This window comes from Camponotus vicinus, unplaced genomic scaffold, assembly GCF_025532165.1.
Source record: "Camponotus vicinus isolate PSW18456_S1 unplaced genomic scaffold, iyCamVici1.0 SCAF_2, whole genome shotgun sequence".
Lineage (NCBI taxonomy): Eukaryota > Metazoa > Arthropoda > Insecta > Hymenoptera > Formicidae > Camponotus > Camponotus vicinus.
Window position 1 is genome coordinate 12,419,314 of NW_028141956.1, and position 21,948 is coordinate 12,441,261.

Consider the following 21,948-nt stretch of genomic DNA (forward strand, 5'->3'; position numbering starts at 1 on the left):
GTACTTATATTTTTTCTGTTTATAATTTTATATGTATAACGTAACACACACATAACTTTATTATACACATTCAATATTTATATAAATTTTATAAACTAATTATCAATTAATTTATTTCAGTTCTTTATCGATTTATCATAATTTTAACATGAGAAACATATTAGAAAGAAAATAGAAATTAACGTATTTTGAAAGATTTGAAAATCTTATGGGACCTGACATTTAAGTGAATCCAATAATTGCTTTCTGATTTTCCTCCTTCTTTTCACGACACACGACGATTTTAAAGAACCTCTGTTTCCTCGCGAATTCATGGTGTTAATGATGAATTATGGATTCGTGGAAAAGCCATCTTGAATTATATCAATCATGAATTCGAACACGTGGAATTGACCTTTCAATTATAGATAAGAATATTATAAATTAATGTAAATATATAATGCATGTTTTTTTTATCACTACCGTTATATAAAGTCAATAATTCTCGGCCGAGTTGAAGTACCAATTTGATATGCACGTGTGTTATCTCATAACGCATAATCCACATTGATACAAATTATGTTATACAGTGGCTCATAAAAACCTTGAATGAGAATGTATATCTATCAATTAAATAAAAGTGTAAAGTTCGTCCTTGCACTTTAAAAACATTAAATTGAAACCGCATTAAATGACATTAAATCATATGGCTCAACATTTTATGGTATATAACTCTTCATGCTGGGAAATTTCATCGTACATGTTGAAAATCCACACAGGAAGCATTTCAAAACATACAGAAAAAGATTGTATCGAGTATTCCAGCATTTTAGATTTACGATTAAAACTCTGTATATTTCCAATACTATTGTTGCATATTTAATTGTCGCGGTTGCGAGCGTTTCCGCAGAAAAATGATTCAATCCTCTCAGAAAGAGACGTGAGGAAATAAAAAAAAAAATTCTCCGCAATTGCGTGCGTAATAGAATGTAATCTAGATCATGTAATGTGAACATGCAGCGGGAACATCCCGACTTGATGTATTCAATATTAATGTATGACGAATCTTACGAATTTATTGACGCACATTTTACAGAAAGAATTTGATATTATGATCGCGAAAATCGTGATGTTTCAACTTGAATAAATGTCTAAATATATATATGCATTAAATCGATTTGGATAAAAGTAATATTTTAATAGAATTAGATTTAATATCTAACATCTCTAATTTAACATTTAATTTATTCCATCTAATTTATTACATTTAACTAAACATCTAATTTATATCCGTGTAAGTTGCTAATCAGTTAGCCCATAAATAATTAAACGATTAAATGAATGTGTCTTTTACAATTAATTTTCGAGGTTAATTCCAAGCAATTGAACGCTTGCAGAATGGAAAAATCCTGCAATTTTTATTCGATTTTCATTGGCTGCACATGGCAAAATATCACGATTCCCTTAATCAATCTTTATTCTTACATATACAGTTGACTTTTTAATTTTATAAATTGCTAAAGTGTTTTGATATATTTACACGTCAATTCAGGATTATAATTTAATTATAATTTAATTATAAAATAAATAATTATAATTATAATTTAATGATAATTTCTCTAATATATCATGTATCTAATAACAAGAGCAGTTTTCGTTCAATTAAAGTAATTAAAGCCAAAAATTCTCATCAATTATATATAATATATATACGAGATATATTTTCTCGACGAATTCATTACCGCGATGATATCCTACGTAAAAACAATTGCACTCTTAAATAAAACTATCCTAAACACGAGATTCTCTTTTTATCATGATAAAATAAAAGATGTACACTAATTTCGAATTTTGTTTTCATTGTAATTAGGACGATTTGAACAATCCGAGTTATTTCAGGGGGAAATGTGTTGCAGGATCCATGTGATATATGCAGCGACTTTGCTGTAGATGGCAGGTGTCTTGGAGGCGCCGCAAGCCGTTGCGCCGAAGGAGACGATGCCGATCAAGTAATATCTAGGTCCATCCAGTACCTTCATTAGAGGTCCGCCGCTATCACCGCCGCAAGAGTCCTCGCCCAAGATGCCACCCACGCACATCTGTTGCTGTTCCGATACCTGCGTGAAGCTCCTGAAAGATTGCTCACACTTGTCCATTTCGACGACTGGTAACTTGATCGTCTGCAGGATCGTGCTGGCTTTTGGATCGTCTAAGGATAATGAAATGAAGAAATTCAAAATTTAAATTAAAGGCAAGTATGAGAGTCAATCAATCAAAGTGCGAATTGCAAGAATTTGCATCAAATAGTTTTCAAAAAATACTTTGGTTTATTTTAAATCGTTTTCATGGCTAAAAAAGAAAGAAAAGAAACTGCATCATACGAGTATAAGAATATATTTTTTACTTTAAAACGGTTTTTAGAGTGTTGCAGATAAAGAAACAAACTCTGAAGATTAAATGTAAAATATTTATATAATACTAGTTTAGATTTCGCGAAAGTGTCTTACTGATATCGTATATCCCCCAACCGGCGACTTCCGCTATTTCGCCGATGAAGCTCTTCATCAGGAGTTCACCGCTTATCATGCATATCGGTCTCACGAATTCTATAGATTGCAATAAATAAATAAATAGATTATTTATAAGATAATTTATAGAATATTTAGTTTCAACAACAAAAGCGATAGTTTACTTTCGAAAATGAAAGGAAACAATCTGATTTATCCCTCGAATAATACGCGGCAATTTTTTTTATCAGCTTTGTAAATGAAACATTTTCTGACATGTAGTGAATTTTGTTAGTCATAATTTTTCAAAATTATGTTTTATTTAAAAATGTGACTAGGCAAAAGCACAATTTCCACAATATTTAAGGAATAATTCAATACAAATTTAATTGAAGAAATATAATATTTATTTAATATTAACGTTAAGTTTAACGAATTTAAGTTAAAGGAAAATCAAGAATTTAAGAATAAAATCTAATTTTTTTGTTTTCTATTTTTGGGAGAAACTTTTCAAAGACAAAACTTGTTATCGATTAATCAGTTAATTAAGATTGATTTATATGTATATACTCACCGTTGTAAATTGCCGGCTTGTTCAATCGTATTAGAGCTATATCATTCTTAAATACCGGCTGATTATAATCTTCGTGAGCGATTATTAATTTCGGTACGAAATCTTGTACCGGCTCCGCGCAAAATTTGCGTACGCAGTCGGGATCAGTCAAAGTGTTGTGCTCGCCCAGACGGATTCCACCGACCTTGTAACTTAAAGAAATGTGTTTTTTATATTACAATTTTTACATGTAATATATAAAAATTAGAATACATTATTAATTAATAATTATAATAAGTTAAAAATTATATTTATTTCTAAAAACCCACAACTATCTGATGGTTCTTCGATATTTTTATTATTATTAATAAATCGCGAAGTTATTATTTCGCGAATTAATCCTCTAATAACTAATAAAAAGATCCTTTGACTTTTAATCTATACGATTAAAGGAAAGTCTCCTAATCAATTCAGATATTTTTTTTAATTATAACGATTGTTTACATACTTTTCGGGCAAGTTTACCACGCAGTGAGCTGCGGTGACCACGTACAGTGGATTGATCAAGGTCCCGCCGCATCTGTAGCTTAATGCGTCATGGGTACCAAGTTTATTATATCCGATTCTTGCGATCCAAGGATACGCGCCGAGGCTGGCATTTTTGCCACCGACAATGCGATCGCTGTTGGAATTACCGCATTTTCTGTGTTCCAGCAACAACCAGTGAGGATGGCTCGTTACATCGGCTACGCGAATCATTTATAAATCATTAATATCTATAATATCTTGCTTTTCATAGAAATCAGTTTCGAAATTTTTCCAAAAAAGCTTCATCCCGCAAAGGATTGTCAAAGTTAAATCTTATATTTATTCGAAATAAAATTTGGTTTATCCAGAATATTTATAAATATAATTTTTATTTACATTTATATATTTATAAATTATTATAATTTTATTATTATTATTATTTGTTATTATAATATAATTATTATAATTTATAAATATTCCAGTGAAGAAAATACATCAAAGTTTTTTGCATATTCTGTTTTTATAGGAATATCTGTGCTGCAGATTGTACTTGAAAAAAGTTGCACAATTGCTACTTTTATTTAAATTATTTTTCCTTATCAATGTATGAGTTAGCGAACGACCGCTCCTATATCATATTGATTTTTAATTATAGAAAACTTACTAGAAAATACTATAGAAATACCGCAGAAAAAGCACCATAGTAAATATCGCATTCTGCCTGAAAGCTGAAAACAAGCAAGCAAACAAGCAATAAAGTAGATTTTTGCATAATATTTTAAAGTATTACGTAAGAAATTATATATACTTTCCTGTTTGGAATAATTTTTATTTTTTTTTATTGCATCTACAATTGTGAAATATTCTTCTTCACACATAAAATTATAAGCAAAAAAATTATAAATACCTAAATCGATTTATGACCGTTACGTAAATTTTTATATAATTTTGTCAATATCTGATATTTCGGAATTATTTATTCTTACCGAAAATCGCAGCGGCATTATACACACAAAAAAAACTATGCACACACCAGAATCCTTGCCTTCCGATAAATGTTATACTCTAACTGCGAGCAGTAGCTATCGCTTAATTCGCTTTAATCTTCTATAGGTATACCCGTGCAACCTTATCTCTACCGTATCAAAACGTTTATTAAAGCTTCGCCGATAGATCTTTATAATTCATTCACTATGAGACTTATATAATGTTAAGTCTAACTTATGATTTATTGACTTCTTAAAGCTTTTCACGAAACATAGGAAAGAATAATTATAAATTCTTATGAAAAAGTGCATAAAATAGTGTGCATATTTGTTCAATTTTATATGTTATTAAAATATATTATATTATAAATTTATATATTTTTATTATATATATATATATTAAAGTATATATATAAACTTAATATATTTAAATCTAATCAAATATATTTTTAAAAATGAATAAAATATGAACGTCTGTTTACAAATTTGCTGTCAAATGCCAAAAAGTAGAATTCTGTTAAACAAATCAAAATGCTAAAGAAGTTTATTGGAATTTGATAAAATGGCTTTAGGTAAAACTTCTATATCTTTACCATCCTTGAATTTACATAAAATTCATACGAAATTTAAAATTTATAACGATGCGCCAAACACTAGAAGGGTAAATATCGCTTCAGATAAAATGTAGGATTATAAAATAAACTGATGTAGAAAAACGCGATCTGACAATTTCATCGACATTACAGCATAAGTTTTGCAAAACTTGCTGTAAACCTTGTATCGGTATTTGCCCACGAATTTCAAGATGTAAGCAATGATACATGTATTGTATTTTAATCTCTTTATATAATGTTTCTTAAAAAAAAATTATACAAATGTCCCCAATTTAGAAAAACAGGATAAAATTTTAATCTAGTTTTTTTATAAATTTTCTAATATCTTGTTTTATACAATTTACTGTTTTTAAATTTTTTATTATAGGTTACATTATTTTGATTTGATAAATTATAAGTGTAATTCTTAATAGATGTTACAGATAAAACATTGTTAAAAACTTCGCAAAGCTACAGAAAAAGTGATAATTTTATCCTTATTGGCGTGAGATATATCACGGAATTGTATCAATGGGTGAAAGAGAATGATTTCTTAAAATCAATCATTGCATCAGCGATTTTATTCGCAATCGGAATAAAACTCACTGGAGAAATGAATGATTGGAATTTATCACAAACTGTTAGTCGATAGAGCCGAAAAATCTTCAAACTCATTCAAGTTAAAAATTTGTTTAATATAATTTATAAGTCATAAAAATAAAAAAAGGACAACATAATTTTTTAATTTCTTATTTTTAAATCTATATTATATATTAATGTATATATCGAAATCCTTTATTGAATCTGCTACATTATTTCTAGTAGCAGTGCAATTATCACAGAAAATGGACTTCAGATGGAATATAATAAAGTCATCCTGTAAGACAATCAGCTCAAGCCTAAAAAATATATAAATATAATTACAAAATAATCTTGCTTTATTTTTTTTATTTCTTTAATTTATTTCTTTAAAGTTAATATTTATCATATTTTTTATTTAAAATTAATATTTTTTTATTACATACTATTATTTCTAAACAGCAGCTTCTTTTCTAGAATCTACATATTGGTCTTCAGATGGTCCCTCCGTAGAATCGACACTACATTTTGCATCCACTGCCTCATTATTCGAGACTTTATCGTTTATTTCATTATCAATCGACGATTCGTATTTTTCGCTGTTCAGTTGTTCGGTGCTTTCACTGACTTTTCCAGGACCATCACTGGAATTTGCACTGTCAGTCGATGTTTGTTGCTTCATCTTACTTTTTTTAGTAACTAATGTATCATTTCTATCACTGTCATCACTGTCATCTGAGGTATCTTCAAATTCATCAGAATCAATCTCGAAATCTAATATAGTCTTGCGTTTATTTGGTTGATCATCTTTTTCCAATTTTCTTTTAATGCCTGATGTAGCAGCTTTGAAACCTTCTTCAACCGCATCTTCAACTTTCTCAGGTAACTCTGATCTCTCCTGTTCATAGCGTTGATCTTTGAATTCATGTCTCGGTTCGGCACACAGTTTTTCAAGCTTCTTCTTCTTGCGCTCTGCTGCCTCATCATATCTTTTGGTCTGTTTCTCGATCCAAGCCTTTAGCCTTTTTTCCTCGTTTATATCGCGCAATCTGCGTCCACTTAGATCTCTGCAAGCCTCGCGATTCGTGGTTTTCTCTATCTGTGCACCTATCGCCCGTAACATGGAACCAAAACCACCTTTGCCACCCAACAGTCTTGGAACAATAGTTGCATGGCCACTCGAGCAAATATCATCTTTTTGTGCAAGTCGACCATTATATATGACGTAATATTGATCACGCAGAAGCCCCTGAATAACAGTAATTGATTTATGTATGATATTCCATAAATATATATAAATACATATATTATAATTATTCATTAATTGTTGCATATATGTATGAATGAGAATCGAGTTAGAATAGTTATTTTGAATGAACAATTATGAAAATATTGACTACTAAAATATCAAGTATCAATGAAGTCAATTAAAATATCTGTTAAGCTCATATCAATAGTTTATGAAAGAAAATTTTTAAAAATCTTTTGAAAATAGCTAGAGGTTAGATCTACGACTTACCATCTCTTCCTCGATTCGATGTTCTAATTCATGCACCGGTATCGGTGTGTCACTATTAAAATCGTATTTTACAGGTGTTCCTGCGATTTTTACGTTCAACATTTTCCTTCGAATTCTATAATTCTTTTAATGAATTTCTGTGCAACAACGCAGTGCGTAGTATTGTTCTCAGACGCTTTTTCTCACGCATGCGCATTGAGCGTGACACGTGACTTTATTGGGGGGGGGGAAAAAAAAAAACGCTCTCATCGCTCTTGAACCTGCTTGAACCCTCTATTTCTAGAAAAATTTGAAATCGCTATAAAATCAATCTAATAATAAAATATACATATATTTAAATATATATTAAATAATTATAAACATTCCTTTTTTTATATTTGTAACATATGTTATTTTTTATATTAAATATATCAATAGAATTCAAAATATTAAGATTTTCGCGCTTATTTATTGCACACATATGAATGCAATTATGTGCATGCGCGAGGAAAGTCATTTCCGAGAACAATCCTGGGATGCATATCACGAGATTAAGAATTAGGATAACATATTTTTCATCATTTGACAAATTTTTTGTATATGCATACATCTGAAAAAATGTAATGGCATCCTTATGCAGAAGTCACATTGCGTCTGATATCCAATGAGCTTGTATTTTAGTAATTCTAACTAGCAATATTTTGAGATCTAGAAATGAAGGTTTTCTATTGGATATCAGATTTCGTATATATCAGACGTAGTGTGAACCCCACATTAGATTTTCTCTCGTCTACTTTCGACTACAGTCATTTTTTTATTAAAAAACTCTGAACCAATTAATAAAAAGTCAAATAATCCAAATTCTAATTTGAAAATTTTTATAATGCGGTCAAAATGATAATTTAAACAAAATATAGCAGAACCTCGAAAATAATTTCAACATTTCACAATTTGAATTTGCGAGATTTAAAAATCTACTCGTCGGAATAAAATAGCGTTTGATTAAACAATCAAGATAAAAAGAGTAGACTTCTTTATCACTCAAACGCTACTGTCATATTACAATAACTTTTTCTTCTTAAAATACGCTCGCTGCAATCATTAACATAATTATTAGAAACATGAAAATTTAAAGGAATGTATATTACTTAAAAAAGAAATTCTTTATATATGTTAAATACATTCAATTTTGTTCAGATCGAAGATACTAATATATCTTGCGCGTCTTTCGTTGAAACTCTTACACACACACACACAGCTGTTTATCTTTTAAAAATAATTATTATAAAAGAACACTTGGGAGATATTTAAGATTAAGTATTATGCAAACTGGCTTCGTAATTATCTCTAGAAGAAGACCTCCTTAGACCTCCTTCAAGCTATATACAGCACATAGGAACATTATCATACAATATTTCTCTGCCGCCGAGAAATAATTCTAGACCGAGGAATAATTTTATACCGTCTCCCCTCCCCTCAGTCTCCCTGCGAGATCGGGGAACCGCGATCGCGCTTCGACGAAGCCTTTCCCTTGCCCTTAGATTTGGTCTCCCGTTTCCGACTGATCGACGAGGTAGACGTAGTCGAGGCCGAGTCGGCCGGACTGGAGTGACTTGAACCTTCCCGATCCCATCTCGTTAAAGTATCCCGCAGATTCTGGCCATCACTCTCCTCGTACGTGTCCACGTCGACGTGAAGATTATCCTGGCTGTTGCTACCGCCACTGGAGTCGAGGTTGGCGCGTACTTCCTTGCGTTGATCGTCAGTGTGCTGCGGGCATCGAATCGATCTGGTGCATAATTTCTTCGTGTGTTCGGATACAACGCCGCAGATTTGTGTAAGCAACGCTCGCTTGTCCACGAGCGACATGTTCTCATAATTCGACGGCGAGTTCTCGTTGCTGCTGTGGACGGTACCGCTGCCACTGACAATGGCGTTGGTCTCGCCGTTTCTCTGCGAAGAACCGCTTCCACCAGCGGTGCTTCCCTGTTGCTTCTGCTGCTTGCCCGAACGCTTACTCACGCCGTTGCGATCTTTGCGCGGACGTTTGCGTTTGCTACCGCTGTCGTTGGTCAGACTCCAGTCCACGTCGTCGTCGTTGTCGCTCAATACACCCCCGTAATTGTTCAGGTCTTTGGAGTTATTGGCGATGCGAAGCGACGCGATACGCGAACTGTTCCTGCCCATACCTATGCACTTTGCCAGATGATTAGCGAATATACATGCGGCCACACTGCGCTCGCAATTTGGACAGTTACACTCCTGCGATTTCTTCACCGGATGTTGACCAAATACATCTAGACCAGGCGAATCTAAAACAGAAATATATTTGTAACATGTATATGTGTACATCAGATTACTTCCAATTATAATATCAATAATTTTGCTGATCTTGTGTAGCGTTATAAAAAGATATATCTAATAATAATCAATGTATCATCCTGTATGTAATTGATATGAATATGATATTAATATTTTGATATAAATTTCAAATAAAATTCATTAATATTTCAAATAATACAAAGCCAATGTTTGCAGGTCTTTCTATTGTAAAAAAGGTGTCCACATAACTGAATAAAACAGTTCTAAAAAATTATGAAATATATTCTTTATAAAAGGAGTTATATATTTCTTATTATTTTGATTAATACGATTGAATGAAATAATCTTTAAATCTTTAAAGTAACATACACAATAGTTCAAGTTTAAACGAACAAATGTAAAGTTAGTTGTATATTTACATACCAACAATGGCATATGATTCGTCATCGGGAATGCCTTCCTCGACGTCAGAACTGCCAGTCTTGGTGGTACGATGCACGTCAAAAACAAAACCCATCAATACTTCATCCAACAAGTCTTCATAAATCTCCTTTGTAGCTGTTTCAACATTTTCTGGTTTGTTCATATAATCTAGGAAACGTCGATTTAGCTCTTGAATTCTTTCTTCGGTAACAGACATCCTGGTTTCAAAAACGATCGAATCACTTGTTTCTATGTAGACGTCGGATGGACAAACATCTAAAATGGTCAGTGATAAGACATTGACTGAGCAGCGTACCAACTCCAGAGCTCCAACAGTTTCTGACAGTTCCCGAACATCTAAAGATTAGAAATATATTTATATTTTCCAAAAATTAATGAGAATAGCGAAGAAACAATAGAATTAATATCTTTGTAAGTGAATAAATGTATTATGTTATAAAAATGTAATTTTATATAAAAATTGAAATATAATAAATAAGGAATTTAATTTTTTCTAGTATCGAATACAAAGTTTTCCTTGCGGGGAAAAATAAAATTTCATATAATTTAAAAAAAATGAGTCAATAAAATCAAGTGCAAAGCAGTATAACTCATAATAAAAATATAACAAAAAAAAGAGACATTTTCAGAGCACTCAATTATATTTACAGTCTTCAAAATTAAATTCACCGAGATTATACTACTTGCAGTCCCTGAACATCATTACGATATTTTCAGGACACCTTGTATATTATAGAATAGAGCTGTATAACCTAGAAGAGGATAGAGCGGATCGATAATATAGGATTATTTGCCGAGACATCGTTCGGCAAAAAAACGATCGGACAGTCGGACGTCCTTCAACGAGTACGTCCTTTCGATTTTTCGCAGTAGAAACATACAAAACGATAATTCGAATACCTGACACCGCTCTCTGTTACGGGTTGTTTACGGGTGACAGCTGCGCGATGACATGCGCGTCACATCGCGACGTGTCCCTTCTCGCGTGAGCGACATCGGGGGGCTCGAACGGCGCGAACAGCGCGTTCGCGGGAACACCTTCCCGTTTTTCTCTCGCGCCCGCAATTCTACGGATCGGCGGAGAAACGATGCTCGGTCAATGACAGCTACGAGCGCGTGTACTACATTCATTCACGTGCGTCAAGTCAATCCCTGCAGATGCACCCAGGTGCAGCACTTGCTCTCCTCCCGCTGCCAAGCGTGAACCTGTCTCGCTCTCGAGAAAGCGCAATCAATCGTATTTCAATGTATTAATCACTAATTGTATGATCCTGAATCCTATGATTAATCATTTATCGTTTTTGTTGCGTCAATCGTATCTCCTGCGCTCGAAACGCAGCTGACGTATCTTCAGGTTTCGACGCGAGAAGGAAGAAGGAGCAGAAAAGTGTAGAAATTTAGAATTAAAAAGAAGATCTAAATCGCACACGTGATTTTACGTGGAGGCGTCAGCTGATTCTACAATTCGTTTATCACCGCTGAGGTGACACGAAAGAAGGACGGATGAAGAAGTCAAGTTTACGGCCAAAGCTTCAGGTCAAGGTGCGACAAAGAGATCAAAGAGATATCAAAGTGGAGGAATGAAATTTAAATCGCTCTCGCGCGTGTACAAAATTACAATCTACGCATACAAAATACAATCACACCCGTTATAAACAGATTGTACCGTTAGAAGGTAGACAGAAAAGAAAGAGAGAGAAAATTTTTAAAAGCATTTCTTGTGTCTTCCTTGTATTCAAAATAAAATAAACAAATCTTATAAACCGAAAACAAGCAGAAAAAAATGTAAAAAGATAAATATGTAAATAGAAAAAGACTTTAGATTATCGGGCGCGCCGATTGGCTGTCCACCGCGACGCTTGCCGCATCATCCAATAGCGAGTGAGCAGGGCGGAATAGCAACAACAAATTGTTACTTGTTGCACATCACGATCTCTTTTCACCCCGACCGATCGGGCTCGGGTTGTCGCAGGTTCGTCATCGTTCGATCGTCACCGGGAGAATCAGCGACGTTTGCCGCTTTTGATGACGACGCGTCGTCGAGAAAGAGAAGGAGAGAGAGAGAGAAAGAGAAAGCGCCGGAGCAGACGGACGGACGCGTGGAAGGCGACGACGCGCCCCTTGACATAGGCCATCTTGCGCGGTGTCGGGATTGATGAAAGGGCCTGTTCCTTCAGGGGCAGATGCGCGCTGGTTGTGTCTCCCCTTTCGCAGGTACGATGTTTATAATTCGGGGCTCGAGTTTTTCCCTCTCGTCGATCCTCGAGAGCGAGCGAACTGAAATTCAGAACGCAGGTATCTCCGCAGGTCCTCGTAATCCGGAACGGAAGCGACCGAGTGCAGTGTGACCGAAATCGGAAAGTCGGTGAGCGTGCGAAAGTTGGTGGCTCGTCGAGGAGGAAAAGGATCTCTCTCGCGATCGCGAGTAAGGAAGGAGCATCAGATTTTCCCGCCGTGATCCTGAAATCGCGACGAGAGGAGCGATGGAGAAGATTGGTGAGTGCACGATTGGCCCGAGATGTACTCCTTGCGCAACATATGACAGCGTTGTGCATGTTTAATGAAGTCGCCTCAAGCGTGAGGACTGTGCGTGCGACACATCGCGAAATTCATTGTCCTAGAATTATCCGTTGGATGCACAAATATTACAAAATAATTACACAAAGCAAAGTAACTTCTCGTATGTAATGTAATTTATATGAATGATACTTGTGTAATTTTCATTTATTTTATATCGCATTTAAATCTAACAGATATAATTTATAATTTAGATTTTATTTTAAAAAGTATATGATATTTAAAATATTTAAAATGGGAATAAACTCATAAAATAGCACAAAAGTTTAAGTGCATGCTATGGAAAATATAAGAGTATATTAAAATATATTAAAAATTAATAAAATACTAATTTTACATGTAAATTCTATATATTTTTTACAGAAATTGTGAAAATAGAGGAATGTCCTAACGATGTACTGATTGAGGGTACAGAGATTTTATTTGGTAATTTGAGATTAAAATTTAAAAATAATATCTGTATGTAACATTGTAAAATAACTTTTATTATTTATACATTATATTTTTGCAGAAACAAATACCTCAGATATACAGATACAGGATCAGCCTATACTAGTAGATTGTAGGCCACAAACTGATATAAAAGGTAGCTTAATTTGTATATATGTATATACAGAATATCCCAGAAATTTTGCACATTGTATATTCTTTAGTCTATTCTCTCCTTATTTAAATACATTTTATTGAGACATTCTGTGTATATATTTGAATATATTCATATAACGATTGCCTACAAACAATACGTATTATAAAGTTTCTAAATTTTAGTTTATTAATATTTTTGTTCTGTTGTGTTTATTACATTATTTATTTCATTAGTATTTTATTTGTTTTGTGTTAACAGTTATTTCAGAAAATGGTCAGATTATATCAATTATAACTGATTATGAGTGTGTGACATGTCACCGTGTCTTTCAATCTGAAGATGTAAGTGGCAGTTTTATTTTTTTTTTAAATCTGTTTTACATATCTGTGATTTCTTTATCTGATTCTTATTAATTTCTCTATCTTTTTATATACCTTCTTTGTCACAGATGTTGAAGGAGCATTTAGACATGTGCAGAGAGGAGGATGACACGACTAATATCATGGAGTTCAATGATATTGAAAATTATGATTCGGATGATGAAGAAGAAGATGAGGATGATCCTTCAAATGATGGTACGTGATGGTTATGTATCAAACAACATTTGTTTTCACATTACAAATTCCTCTTATAATTTATTTAATTTTTAGATTCAGATTCCAAGAGTCAAAAAAATAACAACGAAAAGCTTCAACCTGTAATCAAACCTGTACCAGAAACACAGTGTCATTGTTGTGCAGAAGATTTGAAGACAGCGCATAGTGGTGGAGAATTTAAATGTCCTCATTGTAATCTCAATTTCAAGAAAAAGTCGTCTCTGGAGAGGCATGATATAGTCATACACTGGAAGTGCGATTCATGCACGTGCAATGAATGTGGTTCGTCTTTCCGTGATAAAAAAGCATTAAATAAACATCGTTATACGACGCACGGAGATCATAAAATTTTTAAGTATGTTTATACACAATTATTTTTTCATTGTTAGTTATCGACTATAAAAAAATAATCTAATACTCTCTATGTATATACTGATATTTAAATTTCTCTTTTAGTAATTATATTAAAAATAATTTTTACTTTTTTGAGTAGGTATTACATCTTTATTAGTTGACAGCATTAATTGTAGTTGTTAAAATATCATTATAAAGTTGTTATTTTATGTTTTGTTATTACTATATTATATTTATTTTTCATAATTTTTACATTATTTTAGATGTGAACCTTGCGACACTTATTTTTCCCGGAGCTACCATTTAAATCGACACATTATGCAATCCGGTTGTCACGGCAACATACTGAATACATTCAGTTGCCAAGTAAGTATACACTTTCACTGATAATTCTTAAAAAATGTGATAGATATATAAGAAGTAATATGAATGAACAATTTTATTGCAGGTTTGCAAAAAAGTTTTCACACGTAAGGATAATTTGCGGGAACACTTGCGTACTCACGCGGGAACACCTCAGCGGCAGAAAAAACCATGTAAATATTGTCCAAAAGAATTCTTTACGAGCCAACAGTTGTTGGTTCATGAACGTATGCACACAGGAGAGCGACCAGTTCCATGTGATTTATGTCCGAAAACATTCCTGTCGTCGCTGGCGCTAAAAAAGCATCGTCGTGTACATACCGGAGAGAAGCCATTCGAATGTAAATACGTAAGTATATTTTATTTCACAATTTCTCATCAAATTGATGCTTTTACGAATATTTACAAATTTTTAATATTACATATTCTTCTCTCGAGCGTAAATAAATATAGAAATAATAAAATTTTATTACATTACTGCAATCTAGCTAGCATTATGGATGGAAAAATATTGCTGTAAGTTTTCATCAAAGTGACATTAATTAAGAATATTCTCAATACACAAGAAACGCATTTTCAAATACAATCGATTCTCGTTAATGTATTTTTTATGCAAATATAGACATAAAAATTTGTGTTTTCAGTGTCATAGAAAGTTTGCCGCTCGCGAAACACTCAACCGTCATCAACGGACTCATACAGGCGAAAAACCACATGTGTGTCAGTATTGCGGTAAATCGTTCATACAAGCAGCTCAGTTAAGAGCACACATATTCCACCATACTGGAGAGAATGGTTTCTATTGCGATGTATGCGGTAAGGCGTTCAACCGAAAAGCACGTTTAAATATTCACAAGAAATTCGTGCACGAGGGTGCCATCCCCTTTACGTGTAAAGATTGCGATAAGGGCTTCACGCGAAAGGAGGATTTGGTGAAACATGCGCTGTTGCACACTGGCATCAAACGTAAGAAATCGGACAATATTATTTATATTTATATAAAAGGAAATTACATATATTTTTATAAATTTATATCGCATTTCTGTTTATTGATTTTATATTTATAATTCGCATTTATGTAGTAAAAATGAAAAACTTGCATATCAATTTTAATCGCACTATACATGTCTGTAATATATTTATCTCATTTAATTATATTTGTTATCTTATGAATTGTTTTCTTTTTGCATTTCAGCATTCAAGTGTGATAAATGTCCGAAAGCCTTCTCGGCAAAGTCGTCGTTGCAGGCTCATCTCAATACCCATAGACGCGAGCCACCGCAATCGTGCGTCGAATGCAATAGAGTATTCATCCGACAAGATTGTTTGATGCGACATATTCGGGCCAAGCATCGAGAATTATTGGAGGATGTGATGAACGAGGTCGAGAGAAAGCATCTGCAGACACAATTATACAATATTGCTTCGATCGCCGCAACCAAGACGAAAAACGGAGAATCCAGAAGACTTTCTACCGATGAGTTGTTGAAAGCCATCATAGATCTCTTGAGGATACTTATTGACGAGGAAACATTACAAGTACGTTATCTTACTTTAAACTTTACTATTATTATCTTCTCTCTAATTTAATTAACGAATAAATTTTTTTATTGATTGTATTTTAACGATATTGACAGTTATTTGGTTGGCCAGAGGCTCCGATACAAGATATTCTAGAAGCTGTAATTAGAAGATGTGGGCACGAGCCGATAACGTCGGAGTCTAATGTAATGTTCACCGAAAGACTACGACAAAATGTTAAGCTTCTGTTTACTGTCGTCAGTGACACAGTGAAAGATGACACAGTGAAATCTCTTTTAACGACAAAAACAGTGGATGATGTCATTCTCCATGTTTTAGAGATATCTAACGGAATACAGGATTAGGAAGGAAAAAGTATATTTGTTATTATTATATGAAAAGTGCTTATTTTCTTTTTTAAACTCTGAATATTGTAAGATAATTCCAAAACTCGCAAAATTTTTGAAAAAAAAAAAAAATTCGTTTTTATATAAATCATATAAAAATCATATAATGCATATAAATCAACAAAGGAAATAAAAGCGGGAAATTATTTAATTATTCAAAATTCATTTATCAAGATATGCTAGCATTACATTACATCCTATAATTTAATGCATACTTTATTAATCACTTGATAAGTATTTTGAAATTCGAATTAAAGTAATGTCTATATATATTGTACGACTTATTCTTCTGGTAATATTGTTACTATCGTTATATACTTATTAAAATAAATCTTATTCATTTTTTTCTATATTACAATTTTATAGATATATTTTTACAATAACAATATCTTATTGTGTGTTAATTATATACTATATACATATATATAAAACATGTTCAAGCATGTAGTGTTGCACTTGTGTATGTATACTTAAGTTTTATGCAAGACTAAAGTTCTTATTCTTTACTCTTCTGCTGTAAATGTGAAAAATTCCATTAATCGAATTTGTTCAAACGAGAGAGAAGAAAGCCAGGAGTGTGTATATTATATACATATAAAAACATATATTTTACTATCGTATTATTATTTACTATGGTATACATATTTTAAACACTATGAATAAAACTGGGAAAACCTGTGTTAGATATATCATTTTTTATATAAATACAAGAAATATATATATGTATACAACTCGATTAAGTCTGATTTTTCGTTTTTCCCGCGTATTCTCCCACCTTGCGTCTCCATGGTTACCGTTCGAATTACGTCGAGAGCGGCTTCCGTGATACTCGCGGCCGACTTCCGGTTGTCAGTGCAGCGGGCTGCGCTTTGCGTATGGGAAGTCATCGTCGACTGTTGATTACTCTCATCGAGGATCCTGAGAACTCGCACGCTTCGGATTTCGTTTCCGGCGGTGAGTACGCGTTTACAATTGTGATTATACGTGTGTATTTTCATTCCATGTTTACCTTTTACAAACGTCACGACAATCGCGATGCAGCGCACGTTGCGTGTCGATGCGAGGTCGTATCGATTTTCTGCCCTTCCGACACAGTTGTGTCGTCTTATGTGCGATTCTCGATTGCACGAATTCGGAATACGAGATGAACGAGAAAAAACGCGCAATTAAATAAATCCACCTTCGAATTTTAAGAAAGAATTTTATTCCGCATAGCATCTCGGAAAGTAAAATTCTCGCAATACGAAGTTTTTTTCCACTCTGACAGATATAAAAAAGTGTAAATATAGTGAATTTATATGCAAGGTTAGATTATGTTGAAAGAATGTGACGTGCGCATGCGCGCATAATAAACGCTTATTGTTGCAAAATTGTAAAGGAATTTTGAAAATAAAACGGACGATTGTAACCCATGCAGAGAGTTGTAAATTAAAATAGAAATGCTCCAATTCTCATTATTCAAATTAAATAGCGAAGAAATAGATGCAAGTAATTAATTTTAGAAAAGGTTCTATTTTCAAATCACTATATATATGTTCTCTCTTTTTCTCTTCCACTACATTAATATAACATATTATTATCCTTTCTTAAAAAAAAGCCCAAACACGTGCACAATTCGATTTCAAATGCAAAAAGGATAAGGAAGCACGAGCTAGAGGAAAGTCGACGTTCGAAACGTCGCGTTTCCCGCGCGCTAGTGGTGGCTTTCTCTTTCCCCTGCCATGCGCGTGCGCCGGCGTCTCATTGGTCCGCGTCATTGACGGCCAGGGGTCACGTGACGTCGCGCCGCTCGCGTCGCACTTCACCCTTCGCCGCGCTCATTCGCGGTCCGGACGAGTAACGCGACGGACGGTGCGTGCAAAGTGATCGTGCGGAGTCTCTCTTCTCCATCCGCTCTGCGTGGCATCGCTGTTGGTGCCTCAGTGACAGCCGGTTGCCTGTAGCGCTCGCTGACAGATACCAGGCTTCATCCGCTTATCGATCCGCCTCAAGGTTAGTGAGCATGACCAGCCAGCTCCGGCGCGGAGCGCCGGTGATTAACAACATGTTTCTCTCGAGAACGCACGTTGTGTGTATAAGTTAATTCGGTTCTATATAGAGCGTGATACATTGCCTTTCTAAGCGCGCGATTATCCGTCTCCTGCTGACCCGGAGATTCCGGGAGATTCCGATTTCGGTGGGGCGTTTATGGAAAGATCGATAACGTACCACGAAAATAAACATTAATCGTGTTTTCGAACTTACATAATTTATAATTTTTATAATTTATATAATTTGTAATTTTTTTTTGTAGCGATCGGAATAATACAGTAAGGATAAAAAAATTCGTGAGAAAAAATGAAATCCTCCGAGTAATCAAAGTCTCACTGCGTAATCCCGGGGATGAAAAAAATTCCCGACAGATTTTTTCAGAGGGATCTGCGAAGAGATTTAAAGATTACAAATATATGTAAATACGTAATCCCCCCCCTAAGATCAGTATATTATTCTTGAAAGATTTTTCATTTAAATTTGAAATTTTTATGTTTTTTTGACGAATTTAATAAATAGTTATTCTTTTTCCCGTTGTTTAAATTCAGAATTTTTACCGCTTTTTTAAATTCAGAATTCGGATTTAATATCTTAAAATAGAATTTAATCTTTGTCCTAATAAAAATAAGGATTCCGTCATTTTCACAAATACAGGCAGAGATGAAGCCTTTTATATTTTGAAAATTAATATATTCGTCATTAATATTCGCAAGAAATTTCCGTTTGCACGCGCGAATAGAATCGATTTTAGGTTCATTGAAAATCTGTCAGTGCAAAACAATCCAGAAATATTGGGGTATCCTGTACATGCGCCAGACATACCGTTCAATTTTCCGATTGGAATTTCCGATTGAGATATCGGAATTAAATTCGATCCTGCTTAATCGAGTAATTATTATAAGTGTGCACGAATAACTTTAAAATGATTAATGTACGTAATGAGAAATAAATTTCCTAATTTAAAAATTATTTTCTCTTAATGTTTAAGTCCAAAGAGCCTTTTAAACCGAATATATACTCAGATTTATAATCTTTTTAATATTCTAATTTTATGATTTTTTCTCTATTCATATCGCAGTATTCTCATCCCCAGTTATATTTAAAATTTATATTTAGAATGTTTGTTATGGAATAAATAAACATTGATTATGTTTTTTAGTTGTATTTTGTACAAAGTATAATAAATCATTAAAAATCATTAAAAAATTTTAAAGGCAAATTCAGAGCAATTTTTAAAAAATTTTTAATCATGTGTACAGTTTGATTTTCTCGAAATTAGTTTATTTTTATAAATTACTAAATTATTTACAAATCTTCTGAAAGTTTTGCTGTTTATCTAATATTATAATATTCTTTTTTCTTCATTTTTTCTTTATATCACGAGATAATTACAATATGCAATACTAATGCAACTCATCAAGTTCGATCACGTTTGACATTTGTTGAGTATTTTGACTTTGTATTTGGTTTTCTGACTTTTTATGCACTTTTATTTGAAGGTAACAATTAATTCCAAATCGTAAAGATGAATGTTGTTCGAATGTCGTTTGTATAAATAAATATACAAAAATATATAATTATAGATATATTTTTTTACATTTTTTGGTGTAATTTAAAGATAGCTATTTTTAATTATCGTTTATAAAATTTATCTTATCTCGAACTTTAATAACGATGAATCTCATCATTTTGAGAAATTGAATTATCCTTATCTTAATTATGCGCAACTTATTTGTTTGAACATGGCTGTTTACACTCACTTTTTTAAGTTAAAAAATCTGAGAAAGCAGGTTAAAATGAACGAGTAATTAAAAGATAAAGATAATTGCAAAGCAATTAGACGATTATTATATATGAAACATTGGTAAATTATATTTATTATTCAGCTCAGAAGACTGCATATAAAGATTAAGGTCAAATCGAATTGAATTTCGCTGATGCTAAATTAATTTTTTGAAATTTATAACATTCTTTTCTACAAAAAAATCATATTTTTTTATGTATTTTCTTTTGCTGGCTGTTTTTCTTCACGTGCACGGGATGACGGTCATAAACCGGAGAAAGTGATGGTTGGTGATGTATTTAAAGGACTTATATGTCCTGAATGTTATTGTATTACATCTGAAAACCGATTGCGGTTACTTTTTTTTCCAATGTTGTGTCGCGCGTGTCGTTCTTATGTGGATGATACGAGTGTGAGTGACTCACGTGCACATGAATGGGTATAAAAATATTGATTTTCCCATCCATGCTCCTGTATTTATAGCGATGTTCCCGTATCTATCCTGGCATCGAAAGTTGTGCAACACTTTCGACATATCGCTACAGGAGTCACAAGCTATTGTGTAGTCTAGCGTGCTTGAAGAGGATAAATTGCGAGGCAGGATGCGTCGCGAATATAATTGTTGTAATAATTTTATTCGAGTTTTCCTTAGATAAATTCTTTGTTACATTTTTCATTATTATCCTCGACACTTTATTTATTTTTATTGCATTTATTTATTGTAATATAAACATTTTTTTCTGGTATAAACTTTTCATGTTTAAAAAAATCGCATTAATTATATGCGTTTTACAATTAAATATGAAATAATATATTAAAGATATAATATTGTAGTAGCATGATACGCAATAAACTATGTTTCGTAGATTAAACGATGATTAATGATATGGCTGACTCGTTTCATTTTGCATTGAATTTAATTTAATCATATTTGATAATACGTCAGGTAGCGAGGTAATTTAGAGTTAAAGTAGCATAAGCCATGCGGAACAACATGTAATTCTTTATGCTCCGATTGCATCAATAACACGTGACAAAATGCACGTTGCTACAACTTCGCCTCTAGTAATATTGCGCAATAAAAAAGAAGACACATACTATAAACTTTCATCGCTCGTCACCTAATGCGGGAAAAATTAAAAAAGTCCTATAGTAATATCGCAGGTATCTCTCACAAGAACGTTTTATATACTTCTATAATACTTCGCGAGCTTCGAGAGAAACCATCTCAACTGCGAGAAACAAGGTTTCGAGTTCTTTTTCGCTTATTGTTGCTCACAATTGCATGACGAATCATGTTGCTATTATGAGCGCCGTCGTTGCAACGCGAATCTTTTTTAAGATTGGAATTCATATACAGTAACAAATAAAATATTAATTATAACATGTCCCAGAAAGTCCATTTTAAATTTTAAGTTAAAATAACTTATTCGTCGTATGTTACTTATTGACAAACTAAAAATGTTAAATAATTGACACAATACTTTACATTTATTTTTGTTATTGTGACTTTAAGTAATGTAAAAATAACATACAATTTAATTAAAAATTACATGAAAAAATAGTTATAATAACTCGTAAGAATTATTGTAAGTCATTAACATATAATAATAATTATTTTAATTTAAATTATGTGTAATAGAAACATTTGATTTTAGTAAATTTGATTATTTTATATGTCAAAGTTCAAGATTATTTAAAAATTTATTTTAACTTTTCTTAGAATGTTAAACTGACTTTG

General features: G+C 32.8%; 6 protein-coding genes across 20 annotated transcripts in view; 3 read left to right on the plus strand and 3 right to left on the minus strand.

The window, feature by feature from the left end:
• Positions 1–1,438: 1,438 nt before the first annotated feature.
• LOC145967517 (CLIP domain-containing serine protease HP8-like) lies at positions 1,439–5,669 on the minus strand. Its single transcript, XM_083092504.1, has 6 exons — positions 4,554–5,669; positions 4,232–4,295; positions 3,548–3,785; positions 3,061–3,251; positions 2,487–2,585; positions 1,439–2,188 (listed from the first exon to the last, which is right to left on the minus strand). Exons 1-6 carry the CDS (start codon positions 4,569–4,571, stop codon positions 1,875–1,877), a joined length of 924 nt encoding a protein of 307 aa, XP_082948630.1. The 5' UTR covers positions 4,572–5,669; the 3' UTR covers positions 1,439–1,874.
• On the plus strand, positions 5,035–6,060 carry LOC145967526 (uncharacterized). 4 transcript variants are annotated; one of them, XM_083092525.1, is made up of 4 exons: positions 5,035–5,214; positions 5,300–5,360; positions 5,581–5,825; positions 5,972–6,060. In XM_083092525.1, exons 1-3 carry the CDS (start codon positions 5,116–5,118, stop codon positions 5,796–5,798), a joined length of 378 nt encoding a protein of 125 aa, XP_082948651.1. In that variant the 5' UTR covers positions 5,035–5,115; the 3' UTR covers positions 5,799–5,825; positions 5,972–6,060. The 4 variants fall into 4 exon arrangements, 2 of the variants coding, with proteins under 2 accessions (XP_082948651.1, XP_082948650.1); XR_014437439.1 differs by lacking the exon at positions 5,972–6,060 and having other exon boundaries at positions 5,035–5,125; positions 5,211–5,360; positions 5,581–5,896; XM_083092524.1 differs by lacking the exon at positions 5,972–6,060 and having other exon boundaries at positions 5,581–5,896.
• Positions 5,821–7,443, minus strand: LOC145967518 (splicing regulator SDE2). The gene is made up of 3 exons (XM_083092506.1): positions 7,245–7,443; positions 6,172–6,974; positions 5,821–6,045 (listed from the first exon to the last, which is right to left on the minus strand). Exons 1-2 carry the CDS (start codon positions 7,344–7,346, stop codon positions 6,180–6,182), a joined length of 897 nt encoding a protein of 298 aa, XP_082948632.1. The 5' UTR covers positions 7,347–7,443; the 3' UTR covers positions 5,821–6,045; positions 6,172–6,179.
• Positions 7,444–7,720: 277 nt separating this feature from the next.
• Positions 7,721–11,354, minus strand: Sgf11 (SAGA associated factor 11kDa). 4 transcript variants are annotated; one of them, XM_083092500.1, is made up of 3 exons: positions 10,890–11,354; positions 9,969–10,325; positions 7,721–9,535 (listed from the first exon to the last, which is right to left on the minus strand). In XM_083092500.1, exons 2-3 carry the CDS (start codon positions 10,183–10,185, stop codon positions 8,700–8,702), a joined length of 1,053 nt encoding a protein of 350 aa, XP_082948626.1. In that variant the 5' UTR covers positions 10,186–10,325; positions 10,890–11,354; the 3' UTR covers positions 7,721–8,699. The 4 variants fall into 4 exon arrangements, with proteins under 4 accessions (XP_082948626.1, XP_082948627.1, XP_082948628.1 ...); XM_083092501.1 differs by lacking the exon at positions 10,890–11,354 and adding an exon at positions 10,742–10,853; XM_083092502.1 differs by lacking the exon at positions 10,890–11,354 and adding an exon at positions 10,638–10,695.
• Positions 11,355–11,886: 532 nt separating this feature from the next.
• LOC145967506 (uncharacterized) lies at positions 11,887–16,998 on the plus strand. 3 transcript variants are annotated; one of them, XM_083092477.1, is made up of 12 exons: positions 11,887–12,203; positions 12,297–12,485; positions 12,930–12,992; positions 13,078–13,152; positions 13,411–13,493; positions 13,601–13,727; positions 13,803–14,103; positions 14,366–14,468; positions 14,551–14,814; positions 15,110–15,431; positions 15,661–16,004; positions 16,103–16,998. In XM_083092477.1, the coding sequence occupies exons 2-12, from the start codon at positions 12,473–12,475 to the stop codon at positions 16,349–16,351; spliced, it is 1,944 nt and encodes a 647-aa protein (XP_082948603.1). In that variant the 5' UTR covers positions 11,887–12,203; positions 12,297–12,472; the 3' UTR covers positions 16,352–16,998. The 3 variants fall into 3 exon arrangements, with proteins under 3 accessions (XP_082948603.1, XP_082948604.1, XP_082948605.1); XM_083092478.1 differs by lacking the exon at positions 11,887–12,203 and having other exon boundaries at positions 12,213–12,485; XM_083092479.1 differs by lacking the exons at positions 11,887–12,203; positions 12,297–12,485; positions 13,411–13,493 and having other exon boundaries at positions 12,944–12,992.
• Positions 16,999–17,210: 212 nt separating this feature from the next.
• Snap25 (Synaptosomal-associated protein 25kDa) overlaps positions 17,211–21,948 on the plus strand; it is a 41,132-nt gene continuing 36,394 nt past the window's right edge. For 2 of the 7 annotated variants that reach the window (XM_083092517.1, XM_083092518.1), the window contains exon 1: positions 18,192–18,385. The gene's annotated coding sequence lies outside the window, so the exon portion shown is untranslated. Of the gene's footprint in view, positions 17,348–18,187; positions 18,386–21,948 lie in introns of those variants that run through there. The other 5 variants (XM_083092515.1, XM_083092521.1, XM_083092520.1 and 2 more) reach the window with 5 other exon arrangements.